The following is a 19,757-nucleotide window of genomic DNA, read 5'->3' on the forward strand; positions in this document are numbered from 1 at the left end:
TCTCTACTGCTGATCATATTCCATTTGGGATGCAGATACTTTTACAGTGGTTACCAAAGACAGAAAAGTACTCTGAAAGCAACAAATTACACTTAGACTGGAGCTCACTGTCAAAGGAGGATCTGCTATCTTATTCGATGTGCACAGATAACTCATTTAGGAATATCTGCTTGCCCAGAGAAGCAGTTAGCTGTAGAGATGCTAATTGTAAAAATTCTGAGCACATTAGATCCATTTGTTCTGTGTGTAATGAAATAGTTAATGTTTTGATTGCATCAACTAAACACTTTCATAAACAAAGAAAAATAAGATCAGGCCAGGTTGGAATACCCACGTGATTGAATTTTTTAATAGAGCTAGAGAGGCTTCTAAGGAATGGTTTGAGGCAGGTAGACCAAGATCAGGGTCTGTCTTTGAACATAAAAAGTATACCAATGCCCAATATAAGTATGCTGTGCGTTATATTGGTAAAAATGAAAAAGCAATGAGGTCTGACTCAATGGCCAGAAAACTCTTCTGTAACAATCCCCAAGGCTTCTGGAAAGAAGTTAGAGGTATGACATCCTACAAAACATCCCTCACATGTTCGGTTGATGGCATTTCAGGCACTGCTAACATTGTGGAGCTGTGGCGCCAACATTACAGCAGATTATTTAATTGTATCCATAGTGAACCATGCACTGTAAATAATGTTGACCATATAGATGAAATCCTGCCTTATGAGGTTCATAAAGCTATTTCCAAATTATTTAACAATAAAGCCACTGGGCTGGATGGAGTCTCAGCTGAACATTTAAAGTATGCAAATGCAAGGCTAGCTCCTCTACCTTCCATTTGTTTCACATTGTTTCTTATTCATGGTCTTTTACCTGACTCTATTTTAAGTGTCCTGTTAGTACCCGTCATTAAAGATAAAACTGGAAACATTGGCAATTCTGATAATTACCGTCTGATAGAAGTACTGGTATACTCGGCACTCCATTCAAAGTTAGTAATGGGGTGAGGCAGGGCGGGATTTTGTCCCCATTTCTCTTTAACTTGTATCTGGATGAACTGTCACACAAGTTGAGAGCTTGTCACACTGATTGTGTGGCTGGTGACTCGATACTTAATCACCTGATGTATGCAGATGATTTAGTAATATTTAGCCCTAGTACTGCAGGGTTACAGCAACTACTTAACATCTGCTCTGAGTATGGTCTGGAACACGACATAAAGTACAATCCATCTAAAAGTGTGATCATGATCTGTAGGAGTAAGGAAGATAAATCTACTGAGTTTCCAGATTTTCTGCTGTCAAATACTGTGCTGGGTGTTACAAACAAAACCAAGTATCTTGGGCACATCATCACAGAAAATCTGTCAGAAGATGATGATATTTGTAGACAGTGTAGATTGTTGTATGCTCAAGCTAATACCCTTGCTCGTAAATTCGGTTCATGTACTGATAAAGTCAAAGTGGAACTGTTTAATGCATATTGTACCTCTCTGTACACTGCTCATCTGTGGACTACATATAGAAAAGTCAACCTGCAAAGGCTGCAGGTGGCCTATAATGATGCTATGCGGGTACTTTTGAAATGTCCAAGATGGTCCAGTGCAAGTGAGATGTTTGTCACACCAAGAGTCAATACCCTACAAGCGGTTTTACGAAAGTTAATGTATAAGTTTATTTGTAGGTTAAATGCAGCTGAAAACAATATTATTTTGTCACTTACTGATACCACACGTAGTGCAATCCAATATCAGTCTAAGCTATCTATCTAGTATAGAGATATTTGTTGGTGAAGATTCTCAGTCATCCAGGTAATAGTCATTCCAAAAAAGGTTAAAAAAAAAGCAATCCACTGGACTTTGTTTTCCAAGTTTGAAGACGTTTTGCTTCCAATTCAGAAAGCTTTCTCAATTCAATTTGTCTGAAGTAACGTTTGAGTTCCAGGTTTATTAATTGGCCCAAACAAAAGCTCTGTTATGGCTTAGAAAACATACAAATTGAACCGAAAAAACAGGTCCACCCCTCAGTAATGAAAGTCGTTGAGGTCGTTGTTGGCCTGCAAAACCCAATATTGACCCATGCCTCTGAAAAGGAGTCATTAGGGTCGTTGTTGGCTTGGCTAACCAAGAGAGATGTTTTGCTCCTCTGCAAATCAACTCTTGCTGCATTGTAGGTGCAATGTACAGAGCAGTTGCGTTCTCTGGCTCTTGACAACCATAATTGAGCACACAAACTAGGGCACGCTCACAAACACCTACAGGTGTGGTATCTTCAGCTACCACTTTTTACATTTAGTATTGATTAATACTGTATATACTTCATTGATGGTATCAAGGTGTTCCTGTATTGTATCTATATTTCTTTATCAGTTGGTTGTGCTTTTATTTAAGTTTTATCAATTTTTCTCTTCTGTCTCCTCTTTCTTTGACCTTTTTTCCCTTTTTTCTTCTTTTTTTCTTCTCATTTCTCTCTCTTCTACTTTGTCAATGCAGTGTCCACATAACACGAATATTCCCTTCATAAATAAATAATAAAACTATTTGCATTTATAAATCAAGCAGAGGACTATGGCTAAAGCAATTAATGCTACACTTGTAAGAGGAAAATTTGTTGGGCTCTCTCTAGCCAGTGGCGTAGGAAGCAGGGGGAAGGGGGGGACAAGTCCCCCCCAATATTGAAGCCAGGTGAATATGTCCCCCCCCAAAAAAAATTGTACTGCAAAATATTTGATTTTGACATTTTTTAATTAGCGTGCTTTTATTTTGAAGGCGCAGCATAGCGTTACGTCACTGTACTCCCCCTCCCCTCTCTGAAATGCTGAGTGTTTGAGCACTCAGAAGGGAGGGAAACAGCGACACAGAAGTCAGAAACTTGTGAATGAGGTAAAATGGTCTGTCGGGAATGCTGCTATGAATATTGCTTATTTATAACGTCTTGTTGTCAGTTCACTCTCATATATAGAAACTGTATCCTTTTGGTTTAGCCATTAGTCTTGGGATAATCACTCATCCATTATTTAACTGCTAACTTTCTCTAGACGTTTGTACGGAAGAGGATTAGGGCCACTGGAAAAAATTCTGAATCTCAGAATTCTGACTTTAATCTCAGAATTCTGACTTTTTTCTCAGAATTCCAACTTTAATCTCAGAATTCTGACTTTTTTCCCCTCAGAATTCTGACTTTAATTTCAGAATTTTTTATTTTAATGTAGATGGGCATCATGAAGGAAGAGATGTAGGAGCACTCAGCTTTACTGACAAAGATGTGAGTTGTTTGAGAGGGCCAGTGACACATTGGGGGAAAATGACGTAATTAGGCAACTTTTTACGTGCCCAAGGGGTCCCCTCATTAATGGAAGAGCAGAAGATCATTAAAAAAGAGAGCTAGTCTCTAAAACAGACATGGCTATGGCTTGATGCTAACATGTTTGTTATCTGGCAGAATTCTGAGAAAAAAGTCAGAATTCTGAGGAAAAAAAAGTCAGAATTCTGAGATAAAAGTCAGAATTCTGAGATTAAAGTCAGAATTCTGAGGAAAAAGTCAGAATTCTGAGAAAAAAGTCAGAATTCTGACGAAAAAAAGTCAGAATTCTGAGATTAAAGTCAGAATTCTGAGATTAAAGTCAGAATTCTGAGGAAAAAGTCAGAATTCTGAGAAAAAAGTCAGAATTCTGAGGAAAAAAAGTCAGAATTCTGAGATTAAAGTCAGAATTCTGAGATTAAAGTCAGAATTCTGAGGAAAAAAAAGTCAGAATTCTGAGATAAAAGTCAGAATTCTGAGATTAAGGTCAGAATTCTGAGGAAAAAGTCAGAATTCTGAGGAAAAAGTCAGAATTCTGAGAAAAAAGTCAGAATTCTGAGGAAAAAAAGTCAGAATTCTGACTTTTTTCCCATACTAAACTGAAATAAAATTTAAAAATCTGTTCTTTTTTTTTCCAGTGGCCCTAATCCTCTTCCGTACGTTTGCTACGCTAGCCAATATGTTTTTTGTTTTTTTGTTTTTTTTATATCTCATTCCAGTACAATGCTAGCCTGATGTAGTCCGACTCAATTCTAGTCAGAATATGAGTCTGATACTGCTCCATAGAGCTGTGATTATGGGGCGTGTTTCGAATGAACCAGGAAAAAAAATGCCTCTGCACTCAATTGGATAGAGCAACGGAGTGCGTGACGTATGTTAAGCGAGGCATAGTTGTTGTCCACAAAAATCAAAGCGTGCAGTTTCACGCCTAGAATAAGAAGATGAGACTTGATCGCGTTTCTCTGTTCCTCTTTTAAAATTAATTTGCTGTCGATATCTTCTAGAACAGACCTAATAGCAGAATCTACTCACCCAAACTCTCCAGCGGCAGCCATTATTGTTGTCACCGTAGCGCGCTTTGGTCACGTGGTTGATTACGTTACTCTTGATCATCTGTCCATCACCGTATAAAGTCCGCCCTGACAATTTGATTGGATCGCCTGACAGTGGGCGATAATACTCGCGCTACTATGGAGCAGAGCCAGACCGAACTTCCCCGAACTCAAACCTTGTGGGCGGGGCTAAGTTCTGACTGGCACCCAGGCTAGTACAATGCCACCACCAACTAAAAGGCTGAAACAGCAGCAGGACTTACTCTGCTCTTTTAAAAAGAGTAACATCAATGTGGGTAACAGAAATTAGCCCGGTCTGGGCGTGCGTTTTACGAAGATTTTTTTTTTTTTTTTTTGTGGTTTTGCTTCGCCGAAATGGACAGATGTTATACTGCTGGCTCCTCTTTTTGATTGTAAATAGATTAACACAACATTGACAACTCTGTAGTTTTCTCTGTTCTGTACTGCAAACTGGAATTAAAGGCGCCATTTCTACCAAAGGTCTGGACAGACTGGCAACCTGTCAAGGGTGTACCCTGCACATGCACCTCCCGACCCCACTAAGGGACAAGGGTGTACAGAAAATGGAAGGATAGATGGATTTCTACCAAAGGTTTAGAATGCGTTTTTGAACCAGATGCTTCAAAGTGCCCTGTCCATAATTCTTCAACAAACTGTCAGCTCCCTGTCAGAAAGACTTTAGTTCAGAGTCCATGAGATAATACTCTGAAAGGATTTTAATCGATTGATTTTATTTGCCTCTGTGCGTAAAGTTTGTAATGTGACAAATAAAATGTTTTGTTTGATTTAAAATTGGCCATGTTAGGCTCAAGGGCTGTACCTCATTTCTGAAACCATCTCATATGTTTAGGAGCAACAATGCATGGGGGATAGTGCAACTGGGCTAGAGGCAGGAAGTCCGAGTGAGGGAGAGACAGGAGTGGAACAACAGGTAAGATATAGTAACTCATGCCAGTAGATACTTCATGAGAGTCCACAAAAAAAGTTGAAAAATTGTAATCTTTTGCTTGTAGTAAGTGTAGTTCAGGGGCATTTAGTGACATTGTAACTTTTCCTTCTAGGGAGTTCAGACTAGGGACACACAGCTGAGAGACTCTGAAGTCAGTGGACAGAGAACAGAGCCAAATCAGCCACATCCAAAATAGACCCTCAAGCTCTAGCCAACAGAACTTTACATTTCCAAGAAAAGTGGTACAAGGAAGGCACATTTTTGGCGAATTATAAACGCATGGCTGTAAAGTGCAATTGTTCAGAAGCACAAAGGTGTTGATCTCTACCTAGTGTTATGTGGCCTATAAACAAAAGAAACAAAATAAAATCAACAATGCTTCGTATACTGACTATCTCTGTGCTAACTCCTTTTCCAACAGTTAAAGCACACTGTAGTCAGTGAGTTAAAAAGCTTGTCTATTAAATGTCTATTTATTGTTGGTAAATATTTCTTCATTTTTGATTCGGTTTAATTAGTCATACAGTTCGCCAAACTGAATAAGCATATTTTGATTGATTTTCTTTTCTTCTTTTACTTAGTGTGAATAATTTGTTCACTACATTATTTGTGAGGGCTCTTTCATCTCAGTATTTGTTTAATCAAAGAGATGGTTCTATGGTCAGTCAACCTATATAAATTCATTTTTGACCATTATTGCAAGTTTGACGAAATAAAACATATCAAACTTTGCACTTGTGTGGCCCACTGAATTGTTTTTAATCCAACTGAAATATTTGACTTTCTAGTGCGTATGTGGACACTAAATATGCCAAGAGCTTAAGCCCTTGAAAGACATCTCCCTTTGCTTAATAAAAGATTCCAGTCATTTTGTTTGGTGATATGCTCAAATCTTATGAACAAATGCATTATGTAAATTTTAAATGCATTATTTTTGCAAGACACATTTATAAATGAATAAAGTAAAAGACTAAATAGCCTTTTTTTAAGTAGCGTACTTAAGATATATTTCTGTTGAATATTTACGAATCTCAGATTTCCGACATGTGTCCCCCCAATTGTAAACTTATTCCTACGCCCTTGTCTCTAGCATTAAGAAAACAATTCAAATTGCCACATTACCAGATAAAAAAAGAATAATGCATTAAATGGCACACAAATGCATAATCTAACTTCATTATACAGTGACAAAACACCAAGGACATGAGTAGAAAGTTTTTTTAAGTGGTGTAATAATAAAAGCGAACATATTCTACCGGCAGATTTCTGCATTTTAAGTTAATTTATGCGTCAATAAACTGTTTCAGAGGAGTGATCACAGCGCTCTTTGTCATCAGCGATGTGTCTGTCTCGCTGCCAGCTCCCAGATCAGCTTCTCTGATTGGTTGATGCGGCGCATCGAGCAGCAAACGAGCAGCTGCGCGTTTGCAGCACGTCACCCGCGTCAGATGCTTAAACGCTCCCGACACGCTACGCCTGCTGCTCAAAACGTGCTGCGGGACCTTTTGCTGCACTTTGACGCGCGTGTAAACTCGCTGCTTCTGCTGCACCTGCTGCGTCCGGTGTAAAAGCAGCATTACTTTGAACGGCCGGTTCACACTGATGTCGAGCGGATGAAGTTCCTTTGTCAGATTTCCTGCAATAAGAGCAAGCACAGCATTCATTTGTTTCACCATGTTTTTCACATCAGCTGTGAGATGGGCACGCATGTGTCAGGGCTCTGCCTCTCTCTCCCTTCTCTGCAGGTGGCTGGAGCTGACAGGTGGGCGTGGTACACACCTGTGGCTTGTTCAGCGGCGTGCGGCTCAGCTATTTAAGCAGCACTTTGACAGCTGATGGACGCCAGAGTGTTAACCTTGTTGGTACGCTTAGAGGCCTCTGTCTGTGACAGCTTACCTTTTTCTCAGCGCTAACCCAAGTCTCCTGTGTTTCCCAGGTCTTTTCTCCTTGTGAAAACCGTTCCAGTGTTTCCTCGAGCTCCGACGTCTTCAGTGGAAGTTCTCCGGTTCAGACTGTTCTGGATCTACCTCTGAATAATCCCTCCAGCTCCCTTGGTGGTACCAAGCCGGGCTGGAGAGCCCTTCAAGCCCTTCTGGTTCCATCAGCTGCCCCCGGATTCCTCCTCGGCCGCTGCTGCTCGGGCCCCTCCTCACAGACTTCAATCACCTGCCCACCTGTCGCTCAGTCACCTGCCAACTTCTCGGGAGGTTCCTCAGTGAGTCCGTCTCTCCACTCCCCCCTGCCCGGTTCCTTCATCCGGCGGTAGGTTTATTTTACGTTTCCCCTATCTCGTTCTCCCTATCTCTGTGTCTAACTTTGGCTCTCACCGCAGATCGATCAGTCCTGCCTGCGCTGATAGTCCACCTGCTCACCGTGCCGCAGCTCCCAGTGTTTGGTTCCCTCGCTGTTTAATTAAACGTCTGAAAATTGCTCTTGCCTTCTGTGTTGGTTCTGCATGTGGGTCAAGCACCTCAAAACCATGACAGAACAACACTCTGGCCACACTGACCCAGCAGACTCAGTTGGGAGGACGCTCTCCACCCACCAAGAGCAGCTTCAGACGCTAGGTTTAGCCGTGCAGTCCACGCAGGATCAGCTGCGCGGACTTTCTGCTCAGATCAGTCAGCTGTCTGATGCAGTGCTCGCTCTAACGCACGTTCCATCTTCCGCTTCTATTAGTGCTCAGCCCGAGCCCGCGCCTGCGGCCCCGCCTTCGCCTGTCAGTGAAAGCTCCTCTCCGAGCCCAGAGAAGTTTTCTGGGGAGCGTGGGGACTGCGGAGGTTTTTTATTTCAATGTTCGCTGGTTTTTAATCAATCCCCACGAACATATGCCCTAGATAACACTAAAATCTCCTATGTCCTGCGTCTTTTGTCTGGGAGAGCTTTAAGATGAGCTGAGGCACGTTTCCCCGACTGCCGTAATTTTGGCTGCACATTTAATAACTTTGTGCAGGAGTTTAAAATGGTGTTTTCTACTGAGTCCGATCCTGCGCAGCAGTCCCGTCAGCTGCTGGCTCTTAGGCAGCGCGGTCGGCGCGTCTCTGACTTTGCCATAGAGTTCCGCACCTTAGCAGCGGCTGCTGGTTGGGAACCGCGCGCCTTAAGAACTGTGTTTTTTCATGCCCTCGATGAGTCCCTCAAGGACGAGCTAGCCCGCCTTGAGGAACCCGACTCTCTTAATGAGTTTATCGCTTTAGCCATACGGTTAGATAACCGTTTAAGGAGCAGGAGTGGTGTGAGGACGGAAAGACCCACACGCCCGTTGGCTCCTCCTCTCCCCGAGCGCGCTCCTCTCCGGCCCGTTGCGGCTCCCCCCTCTCCTCCTCCGGAGCCTATGCAAATAGGTCGGGTCCGCCTAACAGCTGAAGAGAGGCAGCAGCGCATGGATGCCAGGCTATGCCTTTATTGTGCCGCCTCTGATCACTTTATCAGTACCTGTCCACGTCGGCCAAAAGATCAGGTTCGTCGGCAGTAGTGGGGAGGCCGGCGGACCCACTTAAGTTTTCGCACCCCACATCGCCTCGTCTCTGCTTACGAGCGACTGTTCCCACGGCTCGTAAATCTCTAAACCTTTCAGCCCTAGTAGATTCGGGCTGTGACTTCAATCTCTTAGATCACTCCCTAGTTCAGCAGCTCGGGATCGAGATGGTGCCCTTGTCCACGCCTCTCCAGGTATCCGCCCTGGATGGAGGCAGCCTTCCCCAAATAACCCACCGAACCCAACCCTTGGAGGTTGTTATATCGGGAAATCACCGTGAGCGGATCTCGTTTTTTGTTTTCCCAGTAAAACAAGCCCCCCTTGTCCTCGGTTATTCTTGCCTACAAGAACATAATCCCCATATAAACTGGGCGGAGCAGCGCATCGAATCTTGGTCCCCTGCGTGTCATTCTCGCTGTTTACTCTCTGCGGTTCCCTCCAATCCTTCAGTGGATGGTCCAAATCAGTCTCTGGACACGGTCGATCTTAGTTTAATCCCGAAACAGTATCACGATTTAGGAATGGTGTTTAACAAGAGCAGTGCAGCATCTTTACCGCCGCACCGCCCATACGATTGCGCTATTAACCTGTTACCCGGAGCACCGCTGCCCACCAGCCGCCTATATAATATCTCCAGAGCTGAACGCCAGGCTCTGGAGAAGTACATCAGTGACTCCCTAGCCTCTGGTTTCATCCGTCCTTCTTCCTCTCCACTTGGAGCTGGCTTCTTCTTTGTGGGGAAGAAGGATGGAACCCTCCGTCCGTGTATAGACTATCGTGGTCTTAATCAGATTACTGTAAAAAACAAGTATCCACTACCCCTTCTCTCTTCTGCGCTAGAGCCGGTCCAAGACGCCAAGATTTTTACCAAACTAGACTTGCGCAATGCGTACCATCTAGTTCAGATCCGTCGGGGGGATGAGTGGAAGACGGCTTTTAAGACCCCTCTGGGTCATTTTGAGTATTTGGTAATGCCCTTTGGGCTTTGCAATGCCCCATCCGTCTTTCAGGCTTTGGTTAATGACGTCCTCCGGGACTACCTGAATGTTTTTGTCTTCGTTTACATCGATGACATTCTAATCTATTCCCGAAACCTCACTGAGCACATCCGTCATGTTCGACTCGTCCTTCAACGCCTGCTCGAAAATCGTCTGTTCGTTAAGGCTGAGAAGTGTGAGTTTCACCAGTCCTATGTAACCTTCCTCGGTCTCATTTTAGAGGGGGGACAAGTCAGATCTGACCCTGATAAGATTAAGGCGGTCCTAGACTGGCCCATACCTGAGACTCGGAAGCAGCTCCAGCGTTTTCTTGGCTTCGCAAACTTCTATCGCCGTTTCATAAGGGGCTACAGTCAAATAGCCGCCCCCCTACATGCCCTCACCTCACCGAGGGACCAGTTCATTTGGAACCCTGATGCTAACTCTGCATTCGAGAAACTAAAGGAGAGGTTCTCCCAAGCACCTATCCTCGTGCACCCCGACCCTCTTAAACAATTCACTCTCGAGATAGACGCCTCTGACACAGGGGTAGGTGCTGTCCTTTCTCAACAGTCCGACACTGACCGTAAGCTCCACCCCTGTGCTTTTTTCTCTCGTCGTCTGTCCTCCTCAGAAAGAAATTATGATGTGGGCGATAGGGAGTTATTAGCCATTAAACTGGCCCTGGAGGAGTGGCGCCACTGGCTTGAGGGGTCCGAGCAGCCCGTCATTGTCTGGACGGATCATAAGAACCTGGCCTACCTCCAGTCAGCTAAACGACTCAATCCTCGGCAGGCACGCTGGTCACTGTTCTTCTCCCGTTTCAACCTGTCAATTTCCTACCGCCCTGGCTCCAAGAACCTTAAGCCTGATGCTCTTTCCCGCCTCCATGCCCCACAAGACACGGATCCAGAACCAGGCCCCATCCTTCCATCCTCCTGCACCTTTGGCGCTCTCCAATGGGAGATAGAGGATCTAATCTCCCGGGCTCTAGAGGACGATCCAGATCCAGGAACTGGACCCCCCAACCGTCTCTTTGTCCCCAAGACTGCCCGCTCCCAAGTTTTAGACTGGGGCCATTCAAACAAGCTCTCGGCTCACCCTGGCTTCCATCGAACTCTCAATTACATCTCCCGCCGCTTCTGGTGGCCATCCATGGCTAAGGAGGTCCGGGAGTATGTACTTGCCTGTCCAATCTGTGCCCAAAACAAATCGTCCTACCGGCCCACTGCTGGTTTACTTCAACCACTTCCTGTCCCAAGTCGCCCTTGGTCTCACGTCGCCCTAGATTTTGTGACTGGTTTGCCTCCCTCACAGGGAATGACGACAATCCTAACAATCATTGACCGATTCTCCAAGGCCTGTCACCTCGTTGCCCTCCGTAGACTCCCCACGGCCTTTCAAACTGCTCAGCTCATGATTAAGCATGTTTTCCGCTTGCATGGCCTCCCCCGGGACATTTTATCTGACAGGGGGCCTCAATTCACATCACGGGTCTGGAAAGAGTTTGCCTCTGCCCTAGGTGCCAGGTATACTCTTTCCTCAGGTTATCATCCCCAAACTAATGGTCAGACTGAACGGCTAAATCAGGAACTCGAGGCAACCCTCCGTTGTCTCACTTGCTCCAATCCGTCAGACTGGTGTAAATTCCTTCCTTGGGTAGAGTATGCCCATAACAGCCACACATCCACCGCCACTGGCTACTCTCCCTTTGAGGTCTCCTTAGGCTACCAGCCCCCCCTTCTTCCTTCTGATGAGAGATTAATCTCTGTCCCATCGGTTGACAGCCATGTTCGTCGCTGCCGACAGTTCTGGGCTGAGACCGTCCAGGCTCTTCACAGAACTGCCGAACAGAACCGCAGATTCGCTGACCGGAAAAGAATACCAGCACCTCCCTATCGTGCCGGCCATTGAGTCTGGCTGTTCACCCGAGACTTACCCTCCAGATCGACCCCCCGCAAACTGGCACCCCGCTTCTCCGGGCCTTTTACTATCGAATCCATTGTCAGTCCCACAGCTGTCCGTCTTCGCCTCCCCACACACTCCCGAGTGCACCCAACGTTTCATGTGTCCCAAATTAAGCCTGTGCTCACCAGCACGTTGTGCCCTCCGGCCGTTCCCCCTCCGCCCTCCCAGGATCTTCAGGGCTGCCGGATCCGGCGGATCGTGGCCTCCCGTCCTCGGGGTAGGGGTTGCCAGTACCTCGTCGACTGGGAGGACGGCGACCCCCAGGACCGATCGTGGGTGCCCGGCTCTGCCATCACAGATCAGTCCCTGATCGACGACTTCCTTGCCTCTCGCCCCTCCACGTCTTCCTCTGGGTCGCCGGGTGGCGACCGTTGAGGGGGGGGTGGTGTCAGGGCTCTGCCTCTCTCTCCCTTCTCTGCAGGTGGCTGGAGCTGACAGGTGGGCGTGGTACACACCTGTGGCTTGTTCAGCGGCGTGCGGCTCAGCTATTTAAGCAGCACTTTGACAGCTGATGGACGCCAGAGTGTTAACCTTGTTGGTACGCTTAGAGGCCTCTGTCTGTGACAGCTTACCTTTTTCTCAGCGCTAACCCAAGTCTCCTGTGTTTCCCAGGTCTTTTCTCCTTGTGAAAACCGTTCCAGTGTTTCCTCGAGCTCCGACGTCTTCAGTGGAAGTTCTCCGGTTCAGACTGTTCTGGATCTACCTCTGAATAATCCCTCCAGCTCCCTTGGTGGTACCAAGCCGGGCTGGAGAGCCCTTCAAGCCCTTCTGGTTCCATCAGCTGCCCCCGGATTCCTCCTCGGCCGCTGCTGCTCGGGCCCCTCCTCACAGATTTCAATCACCTGCCCACCTGTCGCTCAGTCACCTGCCAACTTCTCGGGAGGTTCCTCAGTGAGTCCGTCTCTCCACTCCCCCCTGCCCGGTTCCTTCATCCGGCGGTAGGTTTATTTTACGTTTCCCCTATCTCGTTCTCCCTATCTCTGTGTCTAACTTTGGCTCTCACCGCAGATCGATCAGTCCTGCCTGCGCTGATAGTCCACCTGCTCACCGTGCCGCAGCTCCCAGTGTTTGGTTCCCTCGCTGTTTAATTAAACGTCTGAAAATTGCTCTTGCCTTCTGTGTTGGTTCTGCATGTGGGTCAAGCACCTCAAAACCATGACAGCATGGAGTCACAGATTAACAGCGATGGTGATGCGTGGAAAAAACCACCTGGTCTCCTTACATTCACCTCCCTCAGCCACTCTTTCATCATCTCCTCAATGAGGAGATGAGGAGTTTTGCATAAAGAACATACCTGTTCATTTATACACAATCCACGCCCACACTTCCCCCTTTAACGTTCTCATCGTGGTCGCAAACGTTCGCAGTAACAACACACATAGGGCGCACCACACTATAGGGCGCGCCGCACATTTTGAGGGGAAAAAAGACGTTTATATGTGCCTTATAGTCGTGAAAATACGGTATAAAGAAATTATAAACTAGAATTGTAGAAAACTTTTTCTTTAATAGGGCAGTGCAATTACCAGTATAAAGTTTAACGCATCTGTCCGTAACATTTTTTTCCTACATTACTTTTACTTTTATACTTTAAGAAGTTTTAAAAATTGTACTTTTACAAGTTGATACTTACTTCTACCAAAGTGTTGTTATACAGTAGGATCTATACGTCTACTTAAGTAATATACATAATACTTTTGACACCTGTTTTTTTTGCAGCCTACTATCATTTGAACCTTGTAACAGGCCTTATTTACAAGAGAACAGATTGTCTCTAAAGCTGGACTTTGAACTCAAATATCTGCTGGATTACTTTGAAAAGGCATTATGTGAGAGGTTTAGGAGACTGTTACAGCTATTGATATTAGGTAAGCAAATTAAGAAATCTTAAGAAATCGTTGCAAACTGAATGTATAATCTTTATTGTCCTCATCTTAAAATGAAATTTAGCTTCAAAGTTTATTTGCATTAATGAAATACATCTGTTTCCTTTTTTGACATTGTAGGAGCCATGACTCTGATTCATTTCTGTGGTATAATTACATTCTCTCTAAACCTGATCCTTTTTGCATCACATTGCAATGGAGGAAACATACTGGTGTTCCCTGTGGATGGGAGCCACTGGATTAATATGAAGATAGTGCTAGAAGAACTTCATACCAGAGGACACAACATCACTGTGATCAGATCTTCTAACAGTTGGTACATTCCTGAAAAATCCCCCATATACACATCCATCACACTTGAAATGGACCAAGGTTTAGAGAACTTTTTTGACATTTATCTTCAGGAACACATGAGGGTATGTATTTATGAATACAGGGGAAGTATGTCTGTGCATTTACTGATATGTATAGTTTTTGTGACATAAAAAACACAACTTGATCAATAATTTTTAAGATTTTTTTTCCAGCTTTAATGTAAAATCTGTCTTGCTTAATTCAAATGATGGAGGGGGACTAAAAATCATTTTGGCATACGTGTTTATATGTTATTTTTAACTGCCTTTTGTTCTAATTTTATTTAGTTTTTGTTGGTAAATGTATGCCATTATTTTTCATTCATCCTTGCAGAAATTAATCAAATTTGTCACATTACAAGGACATCTCTTGTCAACAGCTCTCTTTGAGTGACCTCATCTGTCAGTTAGATTTAAACCCTGATTTAATCCTTTTAAAAATGTGATGTTCTTAATGTAAATATATATTATTTTGCTATATTTAATATATGCTTGGATTCTCTATTTTTGTGTGAGCTGGATGCTGTTAATGTTTTGGTAGATGTCTCTTTTAGAATTGTTGTTTAGAAGTTCAACTTTAATCCATCTATAAAATATAAAATAGTGTTTTTGGAGCCCTTTTACCCAGACTTTCTTTATGTTCTTTCTTTAGGTTTTATATCCTTTTAACCTCTCTTTAATCTATTTGTTAAGCACAGGGATGCAGAAAACTCCAACAGATTAGGAGAAGTTTCTATTAGAGTTAAACAACTCTCTGTAATTAAAGGAAGATAATTACCTAAATAGATCGAATATTACAATTAAAATAAAAAAGATGGTTCCTCATCAGTGTATGTATAAGGCTTTAGACACCTATGCAAGCAGGATATTGCGGCTTTCATTTTTCACTAGTTTCCTTTTGTTTCCATATTGAATTGCAGAGGATATATTCCATATTAAAGAGTATAAGATTTCTAATGATGATATTTATTTTTATTGTCTCAGTTTTTTAATCAGACAGAGTCCTTGCGTATTAATAGCCATATGTAGACCTTTTGCATTTCACTAAGTCATGCTTGTACAATTTAATTACATTTTTTTATGTTTTATTTTAGGCACAGCGAGAAGGAGCTTCATTGATGACATTCTTGAAGCTCACCAAGGATTTTCTCTCTATGATTACCAAAGCCAATTTACTGTGGTGTGATGCAACAACTCAAATTTTTCAAAATCAGACTTTGGTTAAAAAGTTAAAAGATTCCCAATATGATTTGGTTCTTGCTGATCCAGCCATGGGTCCAGGGGCTTTGATAGCCAAACATCTTAAACTACCTCTGGTCCTTAATGTCCGCTGGATAACTAGTGGAGAGGGTCACTTTGTGCTGGCACCTTCACCGCTCTCTTACATCCCAGTGCCTGGATCTGGCTTAACAGACAAAATGGATTTCATCCAGAGGGTGAAAAACATGTTTTTCTACAGCATTGTATTTTTCCAGGAGAAATTCCTTATAGGACCTATATATGCTGATCTGTGCAATAGACATATCGAGGGAGGATGTGACATTGTGTCTTTGCTTCAAGATGCTGACATTTGGCTATTCAGGTCTGATTTTGTGTTTGAATTCCCCCGGCCAACAATGCCAAATGTTGTCTACATTGGTGGGTTCCAGTGTAAGCCTGCTAAGCCGCTTCCAGCGGACCTGGAAGAGTTTGTTCAAAGCGCTGGAGAGCATGGATTCATCATTATGACTCTGGGAACTTTGGTCAATGCTTTACCCAAAGAGGTTACAGATGAAATTGCCAGTATTTTTGCCAAGATGCCCCAAAAGGTAACTTATACATTTTTTTTTCTTCATAGTTTGTGTTGATTTACAATCAGGTGATCCAAAATGTCTATGTAAAACAGTGAATAAATGCTGTATAATAGCATTGCTTTGGAGACTGGCTACAGTAAACTGGCACTATATCCAAGAATTCAAAATCTTTCAGTCTTACCCCTTGCTCACACTGGCTCCGGTGCGGTTACCGAGCCGACGGAGACCGCAACTCACGCACACCCCCTCTCACACCGCCCTTTTGACTGCGGTGCGGTGCGGCTCTGCTGCTCCGGCAACAGGTCCGGAGATTTAACTCGCGAGAACAGAAGTTCACTTGAGTTCACGTAACTTCACGCGATAACACGGCCCAAATAAGGATATTTGCGAGAGCTTGTTGCGGAGGGCTCCGGCACGCCGCAAGGATAGCTTTCTTGCTGAATTTTCTGCAGCGCCGGAGTGTCTCGGTAACCGCAGCCGGACAGCTCAGCAGCCGGTGAGAGAGGTTTACGTCTTTTTAATGACTTGGAATCACTGCGGCGCCGCACCCACCGCACCGCAACGGTAAGACCGGAGTCGGCGTGAGCCGGGTCTTAAGCCTTTTCTTCCAGTAATTCACCATGATAATTAGCCTGATAAACCAGACTAAATGTGAGATTAAATGTGTAATTTAGTGGAACGGATAAATGAGACATCTGAAGATTGTTGATGAGAACAACCCGTTGTTTTACAAACCGCTGTCTGTGCCTATTGGCTAACGCTCTGACCAATGAGCGCAACAGACTGTGATGTAGGAAGCGCTACAGAAAGCTGGTGGGGGAATGTAAACAAACAGCCTGTCGGTAAAGCGGCGAATATGTCCTTCTTAAAAATGAATGGGCGTAGAGCCTCTTCCTGCTCACGTTTTTACGAAAACCCCAAGTCTAATCCTTCCAAAAATGACTGATTCCAAAGCTGAGTAAAAAAATTGCCATCAGAGTCAGCAGTCCTTTACACAAGAGAGAGGGCCGCTGCAGACGGGCCGCGGTTAGCCCTGGCTGCTGTTAGCCTTGAAGCTTTACTGGTTGCCGCGGTCCTTCCAACTTCGGCAATTGTTTTTTAATTATGCATTAAATTGGTAAATGGACCATATAGTGACGCTTTAAAGTATAGTATTCTCGCCTCAAATGGTTTTAAAACATACTTTTTTTGAACAACAGCAATAGAAAAGAGAACTTTTGACTTTCAATGAAACACTCCATTGAAAGCTGCTGCTGCTGCAGTGCACGCTACCGTTCAATAGTTGTTGCCATCTTCCTTGTTGTGCTTTCTCCAGCGTCCCGCAGCTTTGTTGTCACGCTCTCAAAACCCCACCCGCCTTGTATATCCAAAAATTCAAAACACATCTCTGCGTTGTGATTGGCCCTCCAGTTCTAGGGCCTGGGGCATTGATCGAGGCTAGACCACTTGCACGCAAAAATAATTTTGGCCGCTGGCGGGTGGGGATAGTTCACTAGGCTACATGATGATAATAAAAAGACACTTTTCTGAAAAATTTTCACACAAGAATTTTGCACCATTCAGATATTCATTAATATTTTGCTGGTTTTGAGCAATAAAAATGTGCACAGGCTTTTCTCAGCATTTTCCTCTTAAAAGTTGTGTTACCAACTGTTAAGATCAACAGTTGGTAACACAACTTTAAAACTCCAATTTATGGAGCCATGAAGATTAGAACAGAAGCTAAGCTGCTATAGGATTAAGCATTTTCTTTGTAATCTTGTTTGTGCAGAAGCTTTACATCCTCTGTGCTTTCTCTGATCAGGTGATTTGGAGACACAAAGGGACACGTCCCTCTACTCTAGGCAATAATACCCTGATCGTAGACTGGATGCCACAAAAGGATCTCCTTGGCCACCCAAACATCAAGGTCTTCGTAGCGCATGGAGGAACAAATGGAGTCCAGGAAGCCATTTATTACGGAGTTCCAGTACTTGGCATTCCCTTGTTCTTTGACCAGTATGATAACCTTCTACGTTTGCAGAAAAGAGAAGCAGCAAAGGTTATTCTACTAGATAATGTTAATGGTCCTAATTTTGAAAAAGCAATCAAAGAACTGCTCTACAATGACAGCTACAGGCAGAATATGCAAAGACTGTCAAGTTTACACAGAGATCAGCCAATGCCTCCCATGGATCAAGCTACTTTCTGGATAGAGTATGTGATACGCCACAAAGGGGCCACTCACCTGCGTACACAGGCTTACAAGCTACCCTGGTACTCATATCATTGTTTGGATGTACTGGTCGTTTTGATTGCTGTTATAATGGGGCTTCTATTCCTTGTTTTTGCTGTTTTTAGATTTTTGTTCTGTAGAGGAGGGAGAAACAGAAAACTGAAGCAATATTGACAGAATGATAGCTTAATTGGATTAATGTCGTATTAGGAATTGCTTTCAACTTCAGGTACCTTCTACAGTCCCCACTGGAAGAAAGCATTCACCCTTGAAGCTTTTCAAATTTTTACACACCAATTTAAACAGGAGAGCAAACTTGCAAAAATTTGCATTTCATTCCTGCAGATCAATTATAGGTTTAAGTGCTTTGCAGGATGTAAATGCTCTTAAGTATTATGGTACTTATAGTATTGTTTGGATGCACTTATCTTATTTGTGACAGCAGTAAGTCTCAGTTGCTGTACTACTTTTGTCTTTACAAATTTATCCTACACAAGAGAAAGTAAAAAAAAATAACAAAGCAACAGAGCTAGTTTTAGTTAATGTTGTTAAGAAATATAGTAAGTTTTTAAAATTAATTTAGTAAAAGCAAAACAAACATTTTTTCACCATATTCCTTTTTGGGAGAAAACATGAAGAATGTTTTCAAATTCATAATTTTGCAAATCCTTTTCACTGCTTTTCCTGTCCAGTGCTATGGTCAAAGGTTCAAGTGAAGTCTTAAGGTACATTCAAACTCAACACGATTCCAGCGACAAAGTCGGCACATTCAGGTGCCTGTCGCTCGCCTAACATATTGCCATCAATCCACATGAAGGGTTACAGCTATAGGTGTGTCTCCACTCCTGTCATTTTACCACGTTATCAATAAGAAGTTGTAAAACTAATTATTCATTTTTAAATAGATAAATAATACATTTAATCATTTGATTGTACATCAAATGATACATTTACTGATATCATTTTACATAAATTTTTTTCATTGTACATTTTTTTATATCATAATTTCCATACATTTATTTGATGACATCTTTATTATTTTGTTTTGTTCCCTTTAACCCTCCATACAGGAATAACCTGTTTACATATAGTATCTAATTTGAGCGTGGTAAGAGGAAGCTCACAAACCTTATCAGGTTTTGTCTTAATCTCACTCAGTCTGTTCTCTGCTTTGGCTCTGTTCCTGTCCCTGTCTTGCCTCAGATTGCTTTTTTTTTTATCCTTCCTGTCATTGTTGTCTAATGAAATCACATTACTGTGTGGAAAAAATAACACTTGAGGGGCTTAAAACAAGCAAGCAAGCAACTGCCTTCAAAGACGATATCCAACAACTACTGTGCAAATGATAAGGGGAAATGATTTAATGGGGGATTGATTTAAAAGCTGTAGAAATGTAAAATATCACATAAGTGATGTTAAAACTGTAAAAAGTGGAAATGATCATCAAACAACAAGATTATTTAAAAACAGTAACATTTGTAACACTTTTGAAATCTAACATTACGTCACAATTTTGAGTCTATTTTTATGCATGTGGATTTTAAAAAATATATCTTTTTCCATTCACTTCACATTAATGCAGTAATTTGGTTTTTAATGGAATAACAACAAATATAAAACGGATAAAAATGTTTTTGCAATGCACTGTTAAATCAACATATTGATGAAAAAAACAACAATGCATTGATATGTCACTGTTTTAAGTCAAATAATATTTTCATATAAATAAGAGTAGGGATCATCTGATGTATTTTAATTTCCTAAACTTTA

The 19,757-nt window shown here is 43.0% G+C and overlaps 1 protein-coding gene and 1 long non-coding RNA gene across 2 annotated transcripts; both read left to right on the plus strand.

Moving 5' to 3' along the window:
* Positions 1–2,838: 2,838 nt before the first annotated feature.
* LOC119779221 (UDP-glucuronosyltransferase 2C1-like) lies at positions 2,839–19,442 on the plus strand. The gene is made up of 5 exons (XM_038278808.1): positions 2,839–2,877; positions 13,460–13,608; positions 13,747–14,042; positions 15,074–15,787; positions 17,577–19,442. Exons 1-5 carry the CDS (start codon positions 2,873–2,875, stop codon positions 18,159–18,161), a joined length of 1,749 nt encoding a protein of 582 aa, XP_038134736.1. The 5' UTR covers positions 2,839–2,872; the 3' UTR covers positions 18,162–19,442.
* On the plus strand, positions 12,561–12,847 carry LOC119779224. The gene is made up of 2 exons (XR_005280196.1): positions 12,561–12,678; positions 12,749–12,847. It is a non-coding gene; the product is annotated as an uncharacterized LOC119779224 (long non-coding RNA).
* Positions 19,443–19,757: the final 315 nt, after the last annotated feature.

Source organism: Cyprinodon tularosa, unplaced genomic scaffold (genome assembly GCF_016077235.1).
Source record: "Cyprinodon tularosa strain WSP-4 unplaced genomic scaffold, ASM1607723v1 ctg144, whole genome shotgun sequence".
Taxonomy (NCBI): Eukaryota; Metazoa; Chordata; class Actinopteri; order Cyprinodontiformes; family Cyprinodontidae; genus Cyprinodon; species Cyprinodon tularosa.